The sequence below is a fragment of the Choloepus didactylus genome, chromosome 15 (genome assembly GCF_015220235.1).
Source record: "Choloepus didactylus isolate mChoDid1 chromosome 15, mChoDid1.pri, whole genome shotgun sequence".
NCBI lineage: Eukaryota > Metazoa > Chordata > Mammalia > Pilosa > Megalonychidae > Choloepus > Choloepus didactylus.
The window spans coordinates 47,467,187-47,491,259 of record NC_051321.1 but is presented as its reverse complement, the minus strand read 5'-3'; the positions used below and the strand labels follow the sequence as shown (position 1 = coordinate 47,491,259).

Sequence of the window (24,073 nt, the reverse complement as noted above, 5' to 3'; positions counted from 1 at the left end):
TTCTACTGAGATTGTGTTTAGCACTTATCTTTCAGGCTGGGGTCTTCTGCATGAAGTAAATTGGTTAATTAGTTGCACTTAAATCCTAATGCCTCTAATCATTTGTAGTGGAAGTCAGAAATGAGAATCTGATGCCATAGGGACAGAAAAACTTTGCTGGTACATGGAGGTAACTATCTCAAGAATCATCTTTCCAACCTTCTTTCCTGAAGATCCCTAGTGGTCCCTCATATTTCAGGCATTCACCATCAACCAATTAGAACTGGTACCCTGTGATGATAATAGTGAAGCGTTTAACAATAGCTCCTTATGTACTCACCTAGTTCCTGCCACATGCAAAGCACATAGATTAACTCATTTATTCCCCATCACGATCCTATAAGATAGGTACTACTGCTATGCCATTTTTCTGATAAAGAAGCTGAGGCTTAGAGACACGGAGAAACTTGACCATGGTAACACACTAATAATGGGTGGAAGGAGGAGGGAACTCCAGAAGTCTGACACCCACCATCCTGCAAACAGAGGATAAACAGAAGGAACCATTGAGATATCTTATTCAATAGAGAAAAGCTAAATGAGTTTCCCAAGGATAGAGAACAGTTTTTATTAGGGTGAGAAACCAAGCACAGCACCCTGACCATCAGGCAGGCCCTTACAATATACAGATCAGCATTTCTGATTCAGCTGCTTCTCTGCACAAATTCAGATGCAGGACCTCCATGATCAAAAGGAAGATTCCCTTCATTCTGAGTCCCACTCTTCCTGTTACGCTGGACTCATGGACTTAGGCAGCCAGAGACGCAGTGACTCCCCAATGGAGAAGGACCCCCTTTGTGACTTTGGACACTTCCAGGCCCAGATGACATAGGAATGTGTGCAGGCACAGGCACCATGAGAAAATGACGGGATGAGCCACAGAGGCATCACTGAAAATACAAAGTAATTGTCCTGAACTGCTTGGCTGCCTTACACTCAAATTCTGTTAGCATTTGACGAGGACACAGCCTCCCACCTAGAGGACACACCCTCCTTCCCATGGAAAGAATTACTGGGCTGCTAGTTCTATGTCTGTCAGAAGATTCCCATGTTTAAACTGGCCTAATTTGGAACTTTAAACTGAGATACACCCAAATAGCAGTTCTACCAGCCTGAATAGAGTTATTCATTTAGGATAATAAGAGTGTATTTCCAGAAGTTTCCTGTTAAAATAAAAGTTAGTAGACATGCATGGTGTGGGTGATAAGGACCCTTTGAGGCATTATCATCCATTATCACTTCTTCTTAAGATCACTTAGCAGATTAGCCCAGCAAAGCCTTATAGGAATAGTACTTTTAGGACAAGTAAATTTTGATGGTGAGAAAGAGAAGATGCAAAGGAGAGTTAAACCAGAGAGCAAATAAAGAACTTGAATGGCAGGTGTCCGTCTGATCTTTGACGAAGAATTTAATTAACTTACTAAATAATGTTGATCTATTATTAAAGTCATTTGAGCATAATGCTAATCAGATATGAATTCCTCCAGGTTCTTCCCTCCTTATATAACAGATCCTTAATATAAGGGCATTAACTTGAATTGGAATTATACAGGGATTACCAGTATATGGCCCCTTAGGTATTGTGAGGTAAGAGAAAAATCAATAACCTATAATATCTAAAACTTCTTTATTCATCTTTGGGAAACATACCATGGGTACTTTCTATAATAATAATCCAATAACTCAGAATTTCAAAGGACTCCCTAAAGCCTAGTGATTAAAAAAGCTCTCATTCATGATGTTACTATGGCAGAGAGACACAGAAGATTCTAGATAAGGGGAAGAGGTAGAAGAAAAGGTGAAGAACACTGTGGAGTGCCATGTATCAAGTTCTGTGTTGTATCCTTATCCTATCTCTTTTAATCACTTAATATTTCTAACAGGCAGGCATCATTTTCCCCAATTTTCAAATGAAGAAATTAGCACCTAGCTAAATAACTTGACCCAAGGTTACAAAGCACTTACAGGGTGAAACTCCAGCATTTGCATCTAACTCAGTCTGAATCCATGATCCCGTGTTTTTCCTATTGTGACACCCTCACACATGTGAATCAATAATGAACAATGCAGGAAAAATATTATGTGTTCTAATATTGTGTGGAGAAACTGGAAAATTAGGAACAATCAAAGAGGCTATATTTCATTTCCATTCAGTTCAACAAATATGTAATAAGTAGCCTCTAAATGCCAGGATAATTTTGATGGGTGATGAAAGTGCAAAATTGACATTAATTGATAGATCATGAAATGTGGGATGATTGAACGTTTTTGAGCAGGACAGTAACATAATAAAAGGAATATTAATTGCCTATTTTTTGCAGACCATATTCAAGTTAAAAAAAAACTAGAGGCAGAATTGAGATGATAACAGTTATGAAATGGTGGTAGCATAGATGATAAATATTGGTTGTCTGAGTTCAAAAGAAGGGCAAAGTATCAGGTCTTGGTAACTGACTAGAAATAATGAGCAGAGAATTAAGTAAGGGTAGTTTATACAGATGCATGTAAATTAGCATAAAATCAGAATGCAAATAATCTGGTTTTTTAAAAGAGAAACTATGGTAGATTGAATCATGTCCCACAAAGATATGTTCAAGCCTTACCCCCAGCCCAGTGGGTGTGAACTCATTTGTAAATAGGATCTTTAAAGATGTTAGGGTCAAACTGAATCAGTGTGGGTGCTACTCTAATATGACTGGAGACCTTATAAGCAGAGGAAATTGGGCACAGTTATGTTAGAAGCCATAGGAGGAGACTGAAGGGGATAACCATGTGATGATGGCAGAGATTTACTGCCAGCAAGCCACTACCAGAATGCTCCAGACTTTGCAGAAAGCATGACTTGCCAATAAGTTGATTTTGAACTTCTAGCCCCAAAACTGTGAGATGATAAACTCCTGTTGTTTAGGCCAAGCAGTCTGTGGTATTTGTCATAGCAGCCCTGGTAAACTAAGACAGAAACATAAGGCTCTCTTTCATTACAAGTCTCAGATTGCCTCAAGGCCAATGTAATGCAGAGCTTTAGATAGATTTTGTACATTTCATTCAGGGATTAAATGTATTTCATTGATCAGTGATTGGCAGTCTTGGTTGAAATTGAGTTTTCAACTTGATTTCTCCAAATTTATGTAAAGAAACCAGATGCTAAAACTAAATTCAAAAGGACAAACTTGATAAGAGAACAGAGACAAAATAACACCAGATCAAGAATAAATGAAATACAGCACTCATCAGTCAACAAGTCTCTGTAATCCACCAGTTTAAAACTTGGCCCCAGGACTATTGAATAAACATCTGCTTTTAAGCTGAAGGATATTTGCATTGCATATTGTGACTACCAGTTATCCAATTTATAAGTCAACTTAAAAATTCAGCATATATCCACACAAAAACATGCACCTGGATGCTTATAGAAGCTTCTAATTTTTATAGTGCCAAAAATTGGAAACAACCAAGTGCTTTTCAATAGGTAAATGGATAAACAAATTGTGGTACATCCATACAATGGAATGTTATTCAGCAGTATAAAGAAATAAGCAGCCAAGCCCTGAAAAGACATGGCGAAATCTTAAATGCATATTGCTAAGTGAAAGAAGCCAGTCTGAAAAGGCTATATACTGTATTGTTCCAACTACATGATATTCTGGAAATGGCAACACTATAGAGATAGTAAAAAGATCAGTGGTTACCATGGGTTTCCAGGGGGAAGGGGGAGGGGAGGAGGGATGAATAGGTAGGGCACAGGGCATTTTTAGGACAGTAAAACTATGCTGTATGATACCGTAATGGTGGATCCATGACATTATACATCTGTCAAAACTCTTGGAACTGCATAACATGAAGGTGAACCCTAATGTAAACTATAAACTGTTACTAAATGAATCCATTTGGGTATATCAGTTGTAACAAATGTACCACACTAAAGCAAAATGTTAGTAATAGGAGAAGTAATGTGGGAGGGGGTATATATTGGAGCTCTGCACTTCCTGTTCATTTTTTTCTGTAAACCTAAAACTGCTCTAAGATAAATTTTATTAAAAAATTAAACATATATGCAAAGAAATTCTGCTCTTCCCTTCAGATTTTGCCATTCCAGGATATTCTAAGCTCTGCCCACTCTCTTTCCCAGGGAACTTTAGGAAATTTGGAAATGATGAGAAGGGTTCGGCATCATTATTGAGTAAAGATAACAAGATCTTAAAAGTCTGAAACAATCACAACACAGAAACCAGGGGCTTAACTTGGGTTACGTATAATTTAGGGGAAGTACAAACCTACTTGTGTTGTCTGACTTTAAGAAGTTCTTTTTTCTCCCTACCACCTATTCCTCCTCCCCCAACACACGCACAGTTTCCATATGCTGTCACAATGTTCCAAAATCTTTTAGGATTAAAAAACCATGTATTATTCGTCTCTCAATATCCAATGTTGCCAAGGACAGGCCACTTATGAGAATTTTTCTTTCTGAGTTTCTGATATTCCCGTCCCAGGTGAGCACAGGCTGGAGGCTTGTGAGGTAGTATTGGTGTCAGAGCTAGCTATGAAAGGAAAAGGTATATAGAGAAGGTCTCTTGTGCAGTGTCATGCTGTCAACACCGGTGCCAGGAGTTTATTCAGCCCTGTGTATATAGACACATTCATATTCGCACGTGTGTGCTCATGCGTACACACACACATACACACCCACATACAGACAAGACCTTAAGGAGCAGGCATGGGAGATTGGGGAAAGAAGGAGGACAGGAATTCGAAGCATGCAGCAAATGGGAAACAAGGCCAAAAGTACCTAAGTAACTGGTGTGTCTGGGAGACCTGATGGGCTTGAATGCAGAGGAGCTCTAGGCTTGCACTGAAAGAGAATCAGGAAAGTAGAATTACAACCAGATCATGGTGGGACCTGATGGTCAGGTTAACAGATTGGACTGTTTCTCTATAGGTAGGGATGGCATCAGGGTTGGTTTTTGAGCAGGAGAATGATAAAAGGGACACTTTGGGGAGACCAATCTGGTAGTGGTGTGGAGAGCAAAGAGGCAATACCTAAAGGGCAGTAAGCAGTTAAGATTCCTTCTCTTTTTAGGCTGAGCCTGGATAAATCTAGTCATGGAAGAGGGGGTGGGGTATGGGAGGAGCAATAGGAAAAGACACTGTGCATTTGTACTAAAAGCAGGAAAAAAGTTAAGATCCAGACTTCATGAGGCTGGAGCAGGGGGTCTGTTCTTTCTCCACAGTGCCTGTATCTCACACCTGTTGTCAGTTGATTTTGCTAAGGCTATTCCTAAGTGATTTTTTTAAGTGCCAGTTTGGAACATGTTTAATAGTGGTAACATGGAAAAACTACCCATTACCTATTATAGACTATATTTAATAGGAATAGCTTACGAGCACTACGCTAATACTAGGGATGAATAATCAGCGGCTGATAAGAGGTCTGGGGTGTTTTGTGTTATGCCAATTGGTTAAAATTGAGAGTGGTGATGATTGTACAACTAGGTGAAGATAATATGAGATACTGATTGTTTATCTTGGGCAGAATATATGCTATGTGAAATTAGGAACCCCATACTTAATAAGTCAAACCCTCGATCTTGAAGTTTGCTCTTGTGAAACTTATGGCTGTAAAAGTCTTCCTGTAATTATGCCTAAGAGGCATCTCCAGGGAAACTCTTTTGTTGCTCAGATGTGGCCTTTCTCTCTCTAAGCCCAAATCACTAAATAAATTCACTGCCCTCCCTGCTACGAGGGACATGACTCCCAGGGGAGTGAATCTCCCTGGCAACATGGGACCTGATCCCTAGGAATGAGCCTGGCCCTGCCATTGAGGGATTGAAAATACCTTCTTGACCAAAAGGGGGAAAAGAAAGGTAACAAAATAAGGGTACAGTGGCTAAGAGTTCTCAAATAGAGTCGAGAGGCTATTGTGGAGGTTACTTTTATGCAAGCTCCAGCTAGATATCCCAAATGGCCACAGTATGCCAAGCTCTGACCAACAGTAGTCCCTAAATACCTAGGTCCCTATCTGAGAGTCAATAAAAGTTTCACTCAGTAAGTTTATCTCTCAGAAACTTAAATCCACCAGAGTGTTCCTATGCCAGACAAGGCCTAAAACCCAGAGGCAACAGCCTCTTTAAGAACAATCAGATGCAGCCCCCTTCCCCATACTGTCGACACCCCTTTCAATATGAACAAGTTAGGTGGTCACTGCCTCGATACCCCTGAAGATGGAGAAAGTGAGTAAATGAGAGGAAGGGGTAGCAACAAACAAGATAGGATTTAACAAAGGATTACAAATGTTGAATCATTAAATAAAATTTTTTTAGATGCCAGGGTATTAGAATAGCTAGAAGGAAATAACTGAAAAGGTGGAACTGTAACTCATAACATTCTTTGAAATTACCTATAACTACTTGTTAAATTCACTTTGAAGTTATCACCTTTATGTATATACGTTATATTTTACAGTAAGGAAATAACTGGAATTGCGGAACTGTAACCCATAACATTCTTTGAAATTTGCTCTCTACTTGTCAAATCATCCTTTGAAAGTTATCACTGTTATGTATATATGTTAAATTTCATAATAAAAATGTATTTAAAAAAGCAAGTAGACATCCCCCCATCAAAAAAAAAAAATAGTTGGACAATCTTTTAAGAGTAGAGCCCTCCTTAGCAAGTTATTAGTCATAGTTAGCAAATCACATTTAGGTAGTTCATTTAAACTGTACATATCCTCTGTTTGAGTCAAAGATTATAGTGGAGTTGTTTATAAGAACATGATAAAAATGGAGGAAGGAGAAATTTCATGGAGTAAATATTGCTTGCTAAAATTTAGAAACGCTTGCAGTTAAATCTCAAAGTCCCATTTTGACGAGTCATACATAGGTTATTGCTTCCTTTCCTTGTCTTTCCTTGTTTAATTTATAGTTTCAAACTAAATCCCAGGAATTTAAAGAGCTTCTCATTGATTTTAAAGGCCATGTTATGCAAATAAATGGTGAAATGTTTTTTGAAACAGATAAAACATACCTTTATAATATCCACTTTCTGAAAACTATGCTCAAAATCAAGAGGTGTTTTAATTGGACCAGAAATTATGCAATTTTAAATAGATTTTTTAAATGAAAATAAATTTTTCTATTTGAAATAACTATTTCCACAAATGAAATAAAAAGGATTTATAGATGTCAGGATTATTTTGTGATAAAGATGATCTGTGGGCCAAATAAATATGCTTAACTTCCCCAAGCATTTGGACATTTAAAAAAAAATGGTATTGTGTCTGATTCCTCATCTTGAAATAGTGAGGAAAAAAAAAATTGGGAAGACATGCCCACCCCTCTTGCATGTTTATAATTGCCTAATTTAGTCCAGGCATCACACACATACACACACACACACACACACACACACACACACACAAACATACTATAATGTGATGATAATTTGACTATTGTGTATTGGTTTTTTCTTTTTCTCTGATAAACTCTAAGTCAGTAACTCCAATAGTATTTTTTCCCTAATACAGACAGTTTTATTTTTCCCTATAGGTTTGGCTATTTTAAGTTATTCTATTTAGGAAGGTATAGATTTTAAATAATGTCCTATCAAAAAGCAATAATCAAAATATCAATGGCAGACCTTATATACCTTTGCAAAAATAACCATTTCTTTACCAAGTTAGGGCTATCAGCACTGCTTTTCCGCAATAGTTAGTACTTTGTTTCCAAAGTATGGTATACATTCCAGATGGATCAGCAACTTCTTTACCCCTGGGTCTTACCACGGGAGCAGGAGAGAGAATAAAGCAAAGGGTTAAAGAATGGCAGAGAGTAAGAGACAGAAGAAAGGGAAAAGAAGAGCATAAATGGTGAGAATTTATATGGACATTTGAAGGTGGTGGTGAGGGAGGCAGAAAAGGCCCTACTCCCCGAAATGCTGTCTTTGGTGTCTGTGAGCAGACCTTATGGCTTCGTTACCCACCATTACAATAGCCCATTAGATATTTGGTCCATGATGGACTTCCTCCTCGTGGGTCATCCACATTCCACTGAGCTAAAGATCAATTGGAGGAAGGAACCAAAACTTGAATTAAAATAATAATAATAATAATCATGATAATAATAAAAAACATGAAAGCTGAGTCAGATCCTGCCAAGCAAGACATCACTTGGTTAACCATGGAGACTCTATACTCTGCTAAGTAGTGATGTTTCCATGAGATATGGCCCAGTACATAACAAACAGCAGGTCCATATTGGACCATATACAAAACAGGACAGATCCTGAATGTGTCCAAGCAAGCTATCAGTCAGTCCACCCGCAACACTACTCGGAGGAGCCACTAGAATAAGGGTCCAGCTCATATCCAGTCTGGCAAAGAAGTTGAATTAGATGGCAAAGATCATCTGTCCCAACGGAAGAGAAAACAGGCTCATAGTATCATCCTTATCAGATTCATCATGATGTCACGCATTCTTCACAGCAACGCTTTGAGGGCAGCTGAGTAGATATTAACTCCTTCCACTTGCCTACTTTTTAAGGTGAGGAAACTGGGAAGAAGTAAAATTTAGTCATTAAGAGCATGAACTCTGACCCCAGGCTACCTAGATTCAAATCATGGGCCTGCTACTTACTACCTGCGAGACCTTGGTCACATTAACTAACCTTACCTAACCTCTCTCTACCTTGGTTTGTTACCTGTATCATAGAAATAATAACACTATCCCATTGAATTATGAGGATTACAAATTTTTTTCAAATTTTTAGAACATAGCATATAAGTATTCAATACATGCTAGATATATTTATAGTTGTCATCATTATTATTTAAAATCTTTAAATTTTTGTTACTCGATAGGCAAAAATAAGGTATCTTGTTTTTGCTTTAATTTGCCTTTTCTTGATCACTAAAGATGGTGACCACACTTAAATAATAAGAGAATGAGCCATTTTTATTTCTTTTTCTATAAAGTGACTGTCCATTTCCTTTGTCTATTTGTCCACTAATTTGTGAATCTTTTATTGATTTAAAATTACTCCTTGTATATTACAGATATTAATGCTCTATTTATTATATAAATAGCAATCATTTTCTTCCAGTCTATGGCTTCTTTTTAACTTCATTTATGGTTCTCTCTTGCTAGTCCAGAGGTTTGTCATTTTTATGTAGTCAAATCTGTTAGTCTTTTCATTGTGGTTCATTATACACTTAGTTAGGAAGACATGCTGTACTAAAAAATCATAAAAATATTCCCTTATATTTTATTATAGTAGTTATACAATGTTTTTAAAGGTTATCTCTTTAATCCAAGAATTTTGGTATCGGTTACAAGATTGTGTGCCAAATTTATCATTTTCTTCAAATTGTCTATGCTCTTCTTATAATTTGACATAGCACCTGCTGGAAAATTCCAACAGAAACAAAACTTTGGGCATAGACTTTATATTCCATTCCATTAATTGATTTCCCTATTTTTGTTCCTATTTTAATTCGTATTTTGATTAGGCTTGTTCAACAAACCATTCCATGTTTTCAATACATGTGGCTTTATTGCACGTTTTTCCTGCCAGATGAACTCTCGAATCAGTTTATCAAGTGCCAAAATAACTTTATTAGGATATTAATTAGAATTGTATTAAAGTACTTATTTTGGAAGAATTGACATCTTTACAAAATTAAGACATCCATTTATTCAGGAATATAGGTCTTGGATATTACACAAGCTTATTTTTATTTATTTTATAGGTTTGCCTATATAGTTCAGACCTTCTTATATTTTATTTGCTGTATCTGTTCACTAGAAAATATTGATCATATAATTGTCCTTGTTGCATCCTTTTATTAGTTCTAATAGTTTTGTATAATTGAATTACTTGTTTTTAATGGGAATGAATGGTTGCAGTGTTTCACCAATTAAGTATGATGGTTGCTGCATGTTTCAGATAGATATTCTTTATCAATTTAATGATGTTTTATTCAATTGCTAAGTTACTAAGAGGTTTTTTTAATCAATAGTGAATATTGAATTTTATGTGCCACTTTTACATTTACTGGTGTTCCGATTTGCTAATGCAGCCATTATGCAAAATAGCAGAAATGGATTGGCTTTTTATAAGGGGGATTTATTAGGTTCCAGTTCTGTGGCCATAAGTGTCCTAACTAAGGCATCAACAAGAGAAGACCTTCACTGGAGGATAGCTGATGGCGTGTGGAACACCTCTGTCAGCTGGGAAGTCACATGGCTGGCATCTGCTGCTCCTTTGCTCCTGGGTTGCATTTCAAAATGGCTTCCTCCAAAATATCTCTGGGTTTCTGTTTTAGCCCCTCTGTCTCAGCTCCTGTGCATCCTTGCTTCTTTCTCCCAGGGCGTTTCTCTCTAAGCATTTGGGGGTCCTCTCTTAGCTTTCTCTGGGGCAAACTCTGGGCTTTATCACTTAGCTTAGCATCTCCATACATCTTTCTGTCTGCATCACCAAACATCTCCAAGAATCAGCATCTGTGTCAGCTCTTGAGTTCTCTTAAGTACTCCAGTGAACTAATCAAGACTCACCCTGAATGGGTGGGCTCACACCTCCAGGGAAATAATCTAATCAAAAGGTCTCACCTATAGTTGGGTGGGTCACTTCTTCATGGAAACAACCTAATCAGACATCCCACCCTAATCAAAAGACGAATAAGCCTGCCTCCACAAAATTGCATTAAAGAACATGGCTTTTGTGGGGGACATAATAGATTCAAACCAGCACAACTGGGATGACCATGTGTTTTTTCCTTCTTTACCAATGAAGTGAATTACACTAACAGAATAAATTCAACTAATAATGTTGAATATTCTTTGTATTCTTGTAATAAACCCATATTGTTTATTGTATTTTACTCTTTTGAAAGTCAGCTCTATTCATTCATACCTATACTCATAAGTAATAATAGTCTATAGTTTTCTGTTTTACGACATCTGTCTGGTTTTGTATCAAAGATATGATCTCTGTAGTAATTTCATTTGTGTACCATCATTTTCTATGCTTCAAAAGACTTTATATAACAAAGGAATTCTCTGTTTCTTAAATGATTTATAAAGCTTGCCTTATAAAGCCTTCCAGATCTGATGGTATTCAGGGAGAAAACTACTGAATATTTTTCTATATATTTTATGATTATTAGTTTATTCAAAATTTTCAACCTATCCTGGAGGCAATATTGAAAATTCACATTTTTCTAGATACTGGTCCACTGCATCAATATTTTTCAAATTATTGGTAAGAGCATTTTTTTTTTTTTAAATCTCTGGATCTGTGTTTATATCCCTTTTTCCCCTCTTAATTTAAAAATATCTTTTCTCCTGTTTTCCTTGTCAGGCTTGCCTTAGGTTTGTTAATTTATTCATCTTTTCAATCACTTTTAATTTATTTATCAAGTCTATAGAGTTTTTGATTTTATTAATTCTACTTTTATCTTCAATTCCTTATCATTTCTTTTATCCTATTTTGTTCTTTCCCTATCTTCTTTAATTGAATGTTTTTTGCTTTCTAATAAATTATACAGTTTCCTCAGAATATGATCTCAAACACATCTCAGTTTGGGATACAACGTATTTCCACTGTCATTAATTTATTAATGTAATTCTTAATTTTTTCAGTTATAAGAGTAAGAATTGTATATCATAGAAAGCTAAAAATAGCTAAATAAGGAAAGCGAAGAAAACAAAAGCAAACGATTAATCTGCTGCTCAGAGATAACCGTTAGCATATGTAAAAATTGTTAACACAAACAAAATCACACCACACATTTTGTTATGTAACCTGTCTTTTCTACTTGATTATATTCTGTAAGTATCTGTCCAAATCATTATATATTCTTCTGGATCATCACTTTTATTAGCTGTACTATACCACTGTTTATTCAAATTTTTTTGTCACTGAATATTTAGGTTGTGCCTAACTTCCTTTACAACATTAACATACTCTGTTAGAGATGACAAACATGCAGAGTCTCAGAATCGCAGGAACTTTTCCTACAGAGAAGTGAAAACAAACATAAATGAAATAACTAAGTCAATTATCAGAGCGATATGAAGGAGCTAAAGGTAATAGATTCAAAACTACGTTTTTCTCCACCCCTGGCAATTGCTTGAAGGGAGAATAATCATGCAGAGAACCATCAAACATGGCTAGGAGAAGTCAACCAAGCAGAAAATATGGAACAAGAAAGGGATATTTATTGAACACCTTCTGTATGCCAAGCACTGTGTTAAGTGTCCTCAATCTATTATCTTATTCATTTAATCATTATTTTTAAAAAATAGTTTTTTAAATAATGTTTAAAAAATAATATTTAATAAATAATGTTCCCTAGACTAGGAAACTGGGTTTCATAAAAGTTAAAATCACTGCTGCAGAGCAGAAATTTAAATGCAAAATGTGTAACCTACCACAGAAGGAGGATTTTGTCAACAATTACAAATAAAATTAATATATTCACTATGAATACCTTTAATTTCTTATCTTTTAAAATTTTAAGCCTTGTCTAAGCCCAAATTGAGAAGGCTCAAATTAATACATTATTCATTAGTAATGCCTTCACAACATGGAGAGGATTTAGATGACCTAATTTTTTTGTTTTGATACCTATTACTTTTTAAAAATGAAGTGCCACATATCAGATCTTTATGTGATACTTATTCTCTATTAATTTGCTATGGTTCTTTTAATGTAAAGGAACTATCACATTAATTTACTTCCAATAAAAGCTTAACATCAATTGTAAATGTTATTCCAAGGTGAATATTAGAGCTAATTTATGTTTCTTTTATCATGTAATGCAAAGTAATATTTACTTAGTATCATCAGACCAATGTGTATACTTTGATCACAAGTTCTTCACAAACTGTTTCAGTGCAACCTGTAACTCCTGTGTAAAATTCCTATGGGAGACTAAAAGGCTGAAATACATGATACAATCATTGGTACATGTTGCATAAGACTTATTTTCAACCTGTATCATGTAATATCAGTGCATAATGAAACACCGGGGAGAGGCTGGATTTGGTTTGGAGAGCTCCCAATGGCAAGTGAAGGCATCATCAATGTGAAATGCATGTGGGGCACATTACTAGAACAGCCCCAGTTTCTCCCATCTTAATTATAAAAGAAATGTCTCCTCTCCTGACCAAGCCAGAGATAGACTTTCCTCCGTTTCAGTTTCCTTCTTCACTCTCTTTGGAAAAGTCAAATGAAATAAGTAAAATAGAAAATAGAATATTAACAGAACTTCTCAATTTCCTAACTCTAAATTGACTAACACAATGCTTGGTATGTAGCAGATGTTCAATATTAACTGTTAGTAGGTGTTGACCTTTTGGTTAAAGTTGAGGATAATTACTTCGTTCAATTTCTAACCAAGAAATCTTCCAACTTCGATTCTGTTTTTCTCTATCATCTCCGTTTTGTTCTTCTCTGCTTGTCATTCACAGCTACTATTTCTGCTTTTCCTTTTTCCAAGCAATTCTTTCTTCACTAAGTGTGCTTTTCCTGCACATGCTTTTCTTATCTTTTCTCATGTGTTGCCCAACTTAACTATTTTGAAAGACTTCTAAAAACAAAAACAGACTCTAATTTTCCCACTTTTTCTATTTCCCCAGCTGCCAGCTTGTGTTCCTCTAGGGCATTAAGACCTTCCAACATTGCCATAAGTTCAGGCAAATCTAGAAAACAAATCTCACTTAAAATCTTCTCATATTTGTCTTTCCACAACTTTGCTCTTCATGGGGGGAATAATTTTATATAAAATAAATGCATTTTCCTCTTTGTATATCAAGGTTACAATTATAGAGCAGCACATAGTACCCAGAGGACAAGTCTAGGTTGGAAAAGTCAGAATTTACAATTTTCTTCTTATCTTTGTTTCCCTGGCACCGTCCTTGAGTCAGGACCCATGGGCACCTGAGGCCATCAGGGTCAAGTTCCAGAACTGCAGTTCTGACCTTGCCCAGTTGTGAACTCTGGCAATTTCTACTGAGCAGTCTCAGTTACATGGTGGGGGGTGGGGGTGGAAGGTGGTGGGTAGAGGTTCTTCACTCCAATACACCTGTGACTTTCAGGAAGGCAGAATTCTTGAGCCCCAATAACTTCCAAGTCCTTCTTTTCTTATCAAATAGGCACCAATGTGGCAAAAGTAAAACCAGAAAGGCATAAAGACACAGAGAACATAAATCCAAATGTCAACTCTATTTTTCAGTTACTTTGTACTCTAAAAGTCTTACTATTTTTATTTTTCTCACAAATATGATGACATATCCATAAATGCAGAGATATCACTAATATCAGTTTCTCACATAAAGCAAGTTCATTCCAGGATAGAATTTTCAGGAAGTGACTGGAACAAAAAAAGTAATAAGTATTAGGACATTAGATTAAGATTAATTGTACTTCTGATCAGGTACAAGTCACTGTAATTTATAAACTGCTGATCCAAAGTCTTTAATTTTTTCCACATGCATTTACTGAGCACTTAGCATAATGTCAGACTAAGCCTTCAGGACAAAGATGAATACAACATAATCCCTAGACTCAAAAAACTCACAATTTGTTGAGAAAAATAGACATGTAAACAAATTCAGTGTAGTGTGTAACAATACAGGGATGTACAGTGTTTCTTGAGAGCATTGATGAAGGGCACGTAATTTTACCCATGGAGGGCAACAGAGAAAGCTTCACAGAGCAGGCAACATTTCCGGGAAGTCAGGAAGGAAAGGTAGGGCCAGTCTGGTGAAGTCAGGAGATGTGAGGAGAAGGGAAGGGCATTCCAAGCAGAAAGAGCTGAGGCATAAGAAAACAGTAATTCCGTACGGCAAGAGAGGGGGATGTGTGGGTGACATTAGAAGGGGAGTCTGGAATGTACTCCTGAAGGGACGATGTATCATGCTAAGGACTTGGGAATTTATCCTCCCCACATATTTTTAAGTTATTAAACACTAGCAATCACTTTAGGTATTTTAAATTTATTCAATTTAATCCTCAAAACAACCCTATCAGGTATGAACTCTTATTATCCTAATTTTATCTATGAGGAAACTGAGGTTCAGGGCGTTTCCATTAGGATGGAGGTGGAGGAATACAAGAAGAGAACGCTGTTACATAGCAAGTTTGGTGGGAGGTAAACATTTGAACAAAGTGTTCCACTGCTAAAGACAAAAAGATGCTGCCCAAGGGGGTGGGAAGACATTGACCACAGATCAATGAAAGCTAACAGAAGTACAGGAGACCTCTGTCTTTTCATACTATTTGTTCTTTTCCCACCCCATTTTTAGAATGAATATATGGGAAAAAGATGCAAATTATACAAGGAAATATTGTCATCTCCAATAGGCCTTTTCTGGCAGCACTTTGCTATTCCTCCACTCTTGCTTCTCTCCTCCATCATGAGGTATTAACAGGAGTGGAAAGCCATGTTCGAGTGCTCCCTAATGAGGAAACTAATGCTTCAGGAGATTATGACTCTCTCCTGTAATACTGACTCTACCCTTCCTCCATCCAACTTCGATTTCCTTGTCCCTTTCTTCTCTCAGCCATTCTCATCTAAGTAACTGTGCTGTTCCACAAACATGTGGAATTTCTTATTGCAGAAGCTCCGAATTGAGAAGATGAGGTGCTTGATGATTATATCGCTTCTGTTTCTCCTCTTTTAGATTTTGCATATCTATGCTTAACACTAATCTAGCACTTATTCTCTGCCAGGAACTCTTCCAAAGCCCCTTCAATGTATTTATTCATGTAATACAACAGCACAACCCTGAGAGAGACATTATTAGTGGCTCAGTTGAGTATACTGAGACCATGGGAGGTTAAGGAATTTGCCCAGGTCACAAAGTAAGACACAGAGGGAAGATGTGAACATGGGAAGTCCAGCTCCAGGGTCTGGGTTCCTATTCAGGCTTGGTGAGACTTGATTTAGCAGCATTTGGCACAGCTGATTACCCACTTGTTCTCACAGCCTGTTCTTTACTTAGTTGCAAAAGCACATCACTCACCTAGTTCTCCACCTACCTTTCGACCTGCTCCATCTCAGTCTCCTTTGTTGGCTGCCCATTATCTTCCTGTCTTCTATAAGTTGAAGTGCCCCAGAGAAAGGTCCTTGGACCTTTCCTCTACTTACTCTCTAGGTGATCTTATCTGGTTTCATGGATATCATCTCTACACTGATGACATCATCAGGAAATTATCTCTATTCTTCCAAATCAATATCTCATCCTCGACTTCTCATTTTCCCTCCTACAACATATACAATCCACCCATAAAATAGATCCAATATTTGGCCACTTGCACCATCCTAGTTCAAGCCACCATCATCTCTTGCCTAAATGTTGCAATAGCTTCCAACTGATCTCCTGGCTTCTGTCCTTGACCATCCCCCAACTAGAGTGAGGCACTTGCCTGGAGTGCAAAATTTAAGGGGCCACCAAAACACTCAGCAATCAAGACAAATAATATTTTAATACAGTATTAAAAAAAATCAGTGCAAAAAAATCAAGAATGAATAACATACCAACATTTTACAAAAAAACAGGATCCAACCCTGTATTTGCATGACACCTCACTTGCCTTACCGAAGTCCTGGCCCTGCCCCCAACCCCTTGAATGTATTCTCGACAACCAGAGTGATCCTGTTAAACATAAATCAAATCATGTCAATCTTCTGGTTTCACATCTTTGCACAAAAGCCAAAGTTCTTGCTATAACCTGCAAGTTCCTACGTGATCTGCTCTCCCATTACCTCTCTGATGTCAGACCCTCCTCATTCCCTCGCCTCTGGCTTCCACCACACTGGCCTTCTCACTATGGCAGCAACATGCTTCCACCTCGGGGCCCTTGCACCAGGCAGTCCCTCTGCCTGCAATGCTCTACTCCAAACATGTCCCTCACCTCAGCCAGGTGTCTTCCCGAATTCACTTTATCAAGTCCACACTATCTAAAAGTTCACCCATATGCATATATCATATTCCTCTTCCATTCTTTACTGTTTCTCCTTATAAATTATCAAAGCAACACTGTATGTTTTACGTATTTATCTTGATTATTGCCTATCTCACCCAGGAGATTTGGGGAGGGGGGGGTCTGTTTTGTTCTCGGCCATATCCCTAGTGTCTAGAACAATTCCTAGTATAGTGTAGATACTCAACAAATAACTTTTTAATTAATTAATGGTATATACTCATCAGTGCCTTCTTCTACCTCCAGCTATCTTAATGTCTGTGATGTACAGGTTTTGAATAGCATTCCCTCGATAATCTAAATTGGGGACTACTCTTTTGGAATGTAGTAGTCTCAGGTCTGGAAAAAACAAAAGATGCTGAAGTTAGCAAATGTATTGCAAAACTTTTATTTCAAACTGACCAAAATTTTTACAAAAGCTTGGCCTCCTTAAAAAAATATTTTTTTCTGGGATTCAAATTAGGTCAGGGTAGAAGGAGAGGTGTGTTTTTGAGAAACAAAAATTGTAGATCAAGTCCATCTTCTAGCAAACGCTGCAATCTATTTTCAAGTCCTGATTTCTGGTGACTTGAGACTGTATTGATGTTATATAGATTTTTTTGGTAATTTAAGAGTAAACTTGTATGTGATCAAAAAGACCTTTCTGATGTCAAAATACCTTCAACATACTTACTAATTATTAACCAAAACTAAGGGTAGGTTTTGGAAATGCAAACTTGTTTCACCATGAACTGTTATCTTTTTGATGGAAAAGATGAAGTTCTGTGAAGAGCAAATCTAAAACTTGGCCAACAGGCTATCGACTTTGCCTTCAGCTGTAAGGCATGCATAAATAACCGTAACAGACCCCAGTTCGACCATGGTCTCTGTTCTTGCAGATTAAATCCACTCCAGTGCAGGAGTTTGAGAGTGTCCTGATGAACAAAAACGATTTTAGTAATATCTAGGAAAAGGCAAGGTTAGATCTTATCTTAAAGACTAGTTTTCTTTGTAAATTTCAAAATGTCTTCTGTGATTTTATTTATTTGCTTGACTATCCATTTTAAAAGGATACCATCTTGATTTATGTTTTTTTTCACAGAAATTTCTATGACTATTTTCAACAGCAGTTTAGGATTGTAAACTGAATCCAGGTGTTTACCCTCACCTTGTAGTGCCCATAGAAAGATGTTTACACTGCAAATCTGTCAGTACAAGAACATGCCCCAACCAGGATTGCTATGTATGTATCAAATCACCACTATGATTTGTTAGAAAGAAACTTTGCAATTTGTCTTTGCCACAATACTAATTTGGGATTTTTTTAAAACCACTACCTTTTGCAAAGGACAGACACTGAAACTGGTTTGTTAACTTTAAGAGTTAGCAGAATGCCTGTAAAACACAATGCAAGTGGGACAAGGGGTGGAGCTGGCATACAGAGAGCACTAACTAGTCACTTCTCAAAAGAATGAATGAGTACGGATGGAATTGGCCAGGAAGCAAGCAAGAATTATCAGAAAGGTTGCAGGCAACACATGCCCATGCTTACATATAGAGGATGAAATTGTTCTGTCTGTTTAACAGCTAATGGATATTCTCTCTCTGGAATTTCATGTATTTTTTCTTTGGTTTTCTAAATTATATTGAAAATATTACCTTTTAAGTGATGCTTATCTATTAGTTTGGGAACTTTTTTTATTCTATTACTTTGTAACACAATGTTTTAAAGCTGCATTTTACTGAAATGTTCACCTCAGCTTCACTCTTTTTTTCCCCGTCATTCAGTTTTTGATCCAGTTTCCTATATTACTAACTGTCCTATTCATTCTGAGTCTCTAAATGGAAACCAAAAGTAGTATAGGAGACATAATTGAATAGGACAGAAAATAAAAGAAGGCATTAGGCAAATACCTTAGATTTGCATTTGATTCAAACTGTTGCAAAATACATTTCCTCTGCATTGGGTTGGCAGAGCAGACTAAGCAGCAGGAGCTCAGCATAAACCCTTCACTGAGCCACCCATACCTAAGCCAGCAGGGCAGCATATGTACCTACACACACGGGAGCTTGAGGGCTTCTCACTGTCACAGCCTTCGACCTTCATAATGGTCATGATCATTGCTCTGGGAATTTGTGAATTTGACCAACCATCACATTTGGAATGGAGTGTAAATCCTGCTCCCCAAGTAGAAAGAATAAACAAGAAAATGCTGAACTCACATATCCATATGTATGTACACAAACACTGACACATATGGAATTTTCATAATTTCTTAGAATTTGCAGAGGTCTTCACATACTCTACTGAGTCATGTCTACATGGCTTATGATCCAGGTGTTAGTAGGTTCTTCCAACACTCACTCAAGAGGATCCATTGTCTTGCTTTGCTAGAATTGATGTCACATTTTTATGATATAGAGTAGTTTGCATATTGACTTCTGTGTATCTGACAGCAGCATGCCCTGCTGTAGGAATTATCTTTGGAGATGATAAGTGGATAAATGTGTTAGGTAACACATAGAACAGATACATGAAGTTCAGTTTTCTGAGACTTTGACACCCTACCCTAGTTTGGTCTGATCTGATGACAGTGCCCTTGTCCCACATCTACAATGACCATTCAGTATATTTTTAATTGCAGTGAGCTAATTTGTTTTTGACCATTTGGTGACATCCCAAGGAAACTGGCTTGAGAATTACTGATCTGCATTCTAATTGGAGAATGGGTATTATTTGCTTTTGACTTCCAAATCTCAACTAAAATTAAACATATTTTAAAAACCCATTTTTAATGAGGGGGCAGAATCTGACATTTAACCTGCCATTGTGTGCATGTGGTTGTTAGTTGCTCTCATTGTGACTCATTTGTAGAGAATGTTTCCTAAAGATGTCCTTTATGAAAAGGACAATTTGGACTTGGCAACAGTAATTTACTTAATTTATCTTAAATTTGGTTTCAGTGAGCAACCCTAATTAACCTGATTTTTTGCTGATAATCACTCTCAATGGAATCAAATAAAAAATCCGGGGATGGATTGAGCGGCACCCAGAAGGAAGCAGCCCTCCGTACACTCGTCCAGCGCACAGGATATAGCTTGGTCCAGGTAGGAACTTCTTGTGACATCTGCTGAGAACCACTGAACTTGCAGAGTGGTGGGAATATTAGTGGCCCTAAGAAGCAAAACATGACAGTCATTTGTGTACCTCTTTAGGTGGATGCCCTGTTTGAGGTGAAAATTTCCAAAGGAGAAGGGAATTGCATCATTTCAGTTTTGCAGGTGACCTTGCAAGTGATGTTCTTTCTACTCTGGGTTGGCAACTCAGTCTTAACTCATCATTTGAAACAAAATGAGTATCCACACTTACTGGACTATCATAATTTTAAAGGACATTTTGATACAGGAAAGTTGGCCTGAATTTGTGAAAAGATATTTGTGAAGTAGAATAGCTGAGGATGGAAAAACTTAGTATTTGTGGGAATCAACAAAGAATTAACTACCCAGGAACTAGCCTTAATTTCCAGAGTGATTATTGTAGATGCTGAAAACCGCAAGGTATGGGATCCAAGGAATGACCATTTAGTCAAACTAGCTATTACAGTTCGTTTTCTCAGAACAACAATCCATACAGCCAAGGATAAATAAGATAAACACCTGTCCACGTTCAGCATTTTTGAAAAGGAAGAAACAGAAGGTCACAAACCTAAAACTGCCTATTCATACATGTTGGTTGTTAAAAATTATTTGTTATTATTATTGATTTAATGTTAACCTCCTTTACAGAACTTATAATGCATTAAAAAGCAAACTTGTATTAGGCATATAAATTAATTATCTTATTTAAGGAAATAATGCTGCTCTTGTTACATGAGACAAAATATTTTAATTCCTCAGCTATTGTATTTCACACACATAACTTTTCTAACTGTACCAATCTAGGTACAATTATAAATACAGTCGTCAAATGTAGGTATTAACAATAGAATATAAGACAGCATCTTAATAGTAGATGTTCCCTTGGTCAGATTGCTGCAAAATATATTACTTCTGGTTTTCAACTAATCTTATAAGTGACGGCATGCATTGTTAGAGATAATAGGATGCTCAAAGTTATGTATTATTCTTCATCCTAATAAAGTGTGTTTATTTAGACTTTTACAATTTCAGAAAATACCTGCTATTTCATGGTTGAATTTTTAAAGTTTCATTTAAGCCAAGGGAGATACTGTTGTATTACAAGTTTTATTTAGTACTTAATAAAGGTCAAATTATTTTAAGATAGTAAATTTTTAAATGTTTTTCTCTTCAAAATTAATGTTCTTCAAAATGAATTACTGATTCCATATAGTTTTACATGGTTTTTCAGAATATAAAAGGGGTATTTTATAATTCACAGAAAAATTCTATACAATGTACAGTCTATGAAACAAATACATTCAGAATAATAATTTTTAATGTCTGCTCAGGTACAATTAGCTGAAAACAGGTTTTTCTTTCCTTTGTAATCCGTATTTCCATAAATGTTATGAAATGAAAAAAATTTTCAATCAGGCTTTTTTTTTTCTTTTTTAACTTCTCGGTGTCCAGAAACATTCATGCAAAGACAGTGATAATAGAAAGCATTTCAACTCTTTTGAAAAGCATTTTGTCAATATTTATATATAAGAGTGTTCCCCTTCTGAAAATATCTCTGGTAGTCCAGATTATCATAACACAAATATGTACAAACCTATCAATGTGACATTACTTATAATATCTCAATATCCCAAACTTAAATGTATTAAAATAAGGAACCTATGAAGTAAATTATGGCTGTATAATCATTACATTGAGCAAGCAAAACTTATGGGAAATAATCCTCAAACAATTTAAATTGTCCATTTCATTTTATTCTGGACACTGTTTCTTTCTTTTCCCCCAGATGAAATTAAGGGCAAGTCACAACTTTTCTGGTAACTTTCAGATAATAAAAGATGCTCCAGTGAGTAATTAATGTGTCTAGTCCAGTATTATAATAAAAACTTTAGTTCAAAGTTACAGCTATTTCCTTTTCCCAATATGTGGCGGTGGAGGGTGATTTCTTTCCTATTCCACTGATTTATGCTTTTACTCTTCCCATACCATGTTCCTAACTACAATGTCTAACTCTGGGTTGAAGCAGTAGGGAGGGATAAAAGCAAAGGAGAGGGGACAGGAAAGCTCTTACTTGACTGACACTGGCATTAGGCTCTATGAGTCTGGCAAGTATTTAAAGCTTGTGGGGTATTCTTTAGGATTGTCAGAGACATCCCTAAACACAGTTCAGGGGATCTCTCTCCTGGCTGCACTCTCCTCTGACTGGTGAGTTCCTCAGCCTCAGCCTTCTGCTGAGCTTTTTGACACTCCAGGCAGCCCTTTTGGACAGAATTTAAGATAACCCTCGACTCCTCCATGTGGCTAAACTTCACGTATCCTTAAAAAACACTGACATATTCTCTAAGCCAGTAAAATCTGGAAGTACATGTGACCTAAATCAACCACCTCTCCTCTTCATCATCAAAGCAGTAGGCCAAGCCATCAGTCACCTTTAGGTATTTCAGTAGCAAGTTTAGCTCCACCAGCCTGAGGTGTATTCCCAAAACACAGAGAATATGTACCCAGCTTTCTGAGTGGTCTCCTTACCAGTCTGCTGTCCTGCTTTAGGTAAAATGAGAAGTGCCGTCCAATTCCTCCCACTAATGGGGAAATAGAATTCATAATAAACCAGCAGTGTTATCTAAAAGTCCTTGCACAAACTCCAAAACCTTTTTTCCCCAAGTCTCCAACCTCTTGTCTAATCTGCGTGATGTTCAGTTAAGAAGGCATGAACAGTTTCCTGCCCCCTCTTTTTACAGGTCCTACTTGATGGTCCAGTGACTTGGTTTGCCGAGTGAGCCATATCTCAAATGGAGACCAAAAGAGTCCCATTCCACCTTAAAATAGTGTTACCAATGAAGCATTTAGTCATTAAAAGTGATCATTTGAAAATTCCACAGGACAAAAAATTGTAACATTACTACAGCTATGTAAAAAGTGTGCAAATAAAGCTATTCTTTTAAAACTAGACTCAAATAACCAGGTAGGTAATTTTACAAATGTGATGCTATGATTCAAGAACATTTAAACTGTAGAGAGAAAAAGCAATATGACTGTTTTGCTTTTGAAATTAAAAATATTTTCAAATAAAATACCTCTAAATATGTACGGCCAATCTGCATATTACTTCCAACTTATGGATTCAGTTACATTCAGAAATGTTAATAATGAGTATTTACATTGCAACTTAATAATAACAATAAACACAACAACAAAATAATAGTAAACATCTATCAGGCACTTACATGCTAACTGCTTTGTGTATATTAATTCATTTAATCCTTACAACAACACTGTGAGGTAACTACGATGATTGTCCTCAATTCTCAGATGAGGAAAACAAAGCACAAAGAGATTAGGCAACTTGTCTGAGATTTATAGGACAGAATTTCAGTGCCAAAATTTCTGGCAAAATTTATAGAACTTTTTTGTGTGTGGACATTTTCAAAGAAACTACTTTATATTAGATCTGGTTTATTTAGTCCATTATGTTTGTATTTAGTGAAAGCTTTTATCCCTCCCAAATAACATATTTTACCATTTTGGATTTATATAAGTGAAAATTAATTGTCTTCTTATAAGTTGAATTCTATTTATGCAATTTAGAGGAACTTTTTGAAGAGTAAAACAACAAAAAGTCTAGCAAGATTTGTAGAACTAATTGTTATAATGTGATCTCTATGGAAGCAATTTCAGAGAAGAACTTGCCAAAACAGTCAAAAAATATTTTGTTGGAGACTAAACGTTGTTACATGATTCACTTTCAGTAATGTTCGTTATCAGAATGATTATTGGATCAGAAATTCTCCAGTAATATAGAAACTTAAAATTCCAAAAACTAGTTATCTAGACCTAAATCTCTAATCAAGGTGTAAATACATACATGACTCAGTTCAATCATTTTAAATGAATTGAAAAATCCCTCCCACCTTTGGCACAAAGTGTGGAAAATCAT

At 36.5% G+C, this 24,073-nt stretch overlaps 1 protein-coding gene across 3 annotated transcripts in view; it reads left to right on the top strand.

The window, feature by feature from the left end:
- Positions 1 to 24,073, top strand: part of A1CF (APOBEC1 complementation factor) — an 87,677-nt gene that overhangs the window by 4,385 nt on the left and 59,219 nt on the right. For 2 of the 3 annotated variants that reach the window (XM_037804814.1, XM_037804813.1), the window contains exon 2: positions 19,966 to 20,109. In XM_037804814.1, coding sequence (XP_037660742.1) covers positions 20,011 to 20,109 — 99 coding nt within the window. In that variant the 5' untranslated portion in view covers positions 19,966 to 20,010. Of the gene's footprint in view, positions 1 to 19,965; positions 20,110 to 22,877; positions 23,102 to 24,073 lie in introns of those variants that run through there. The other variant, XM_037804815.1, reaches the window with a different exon arrangement.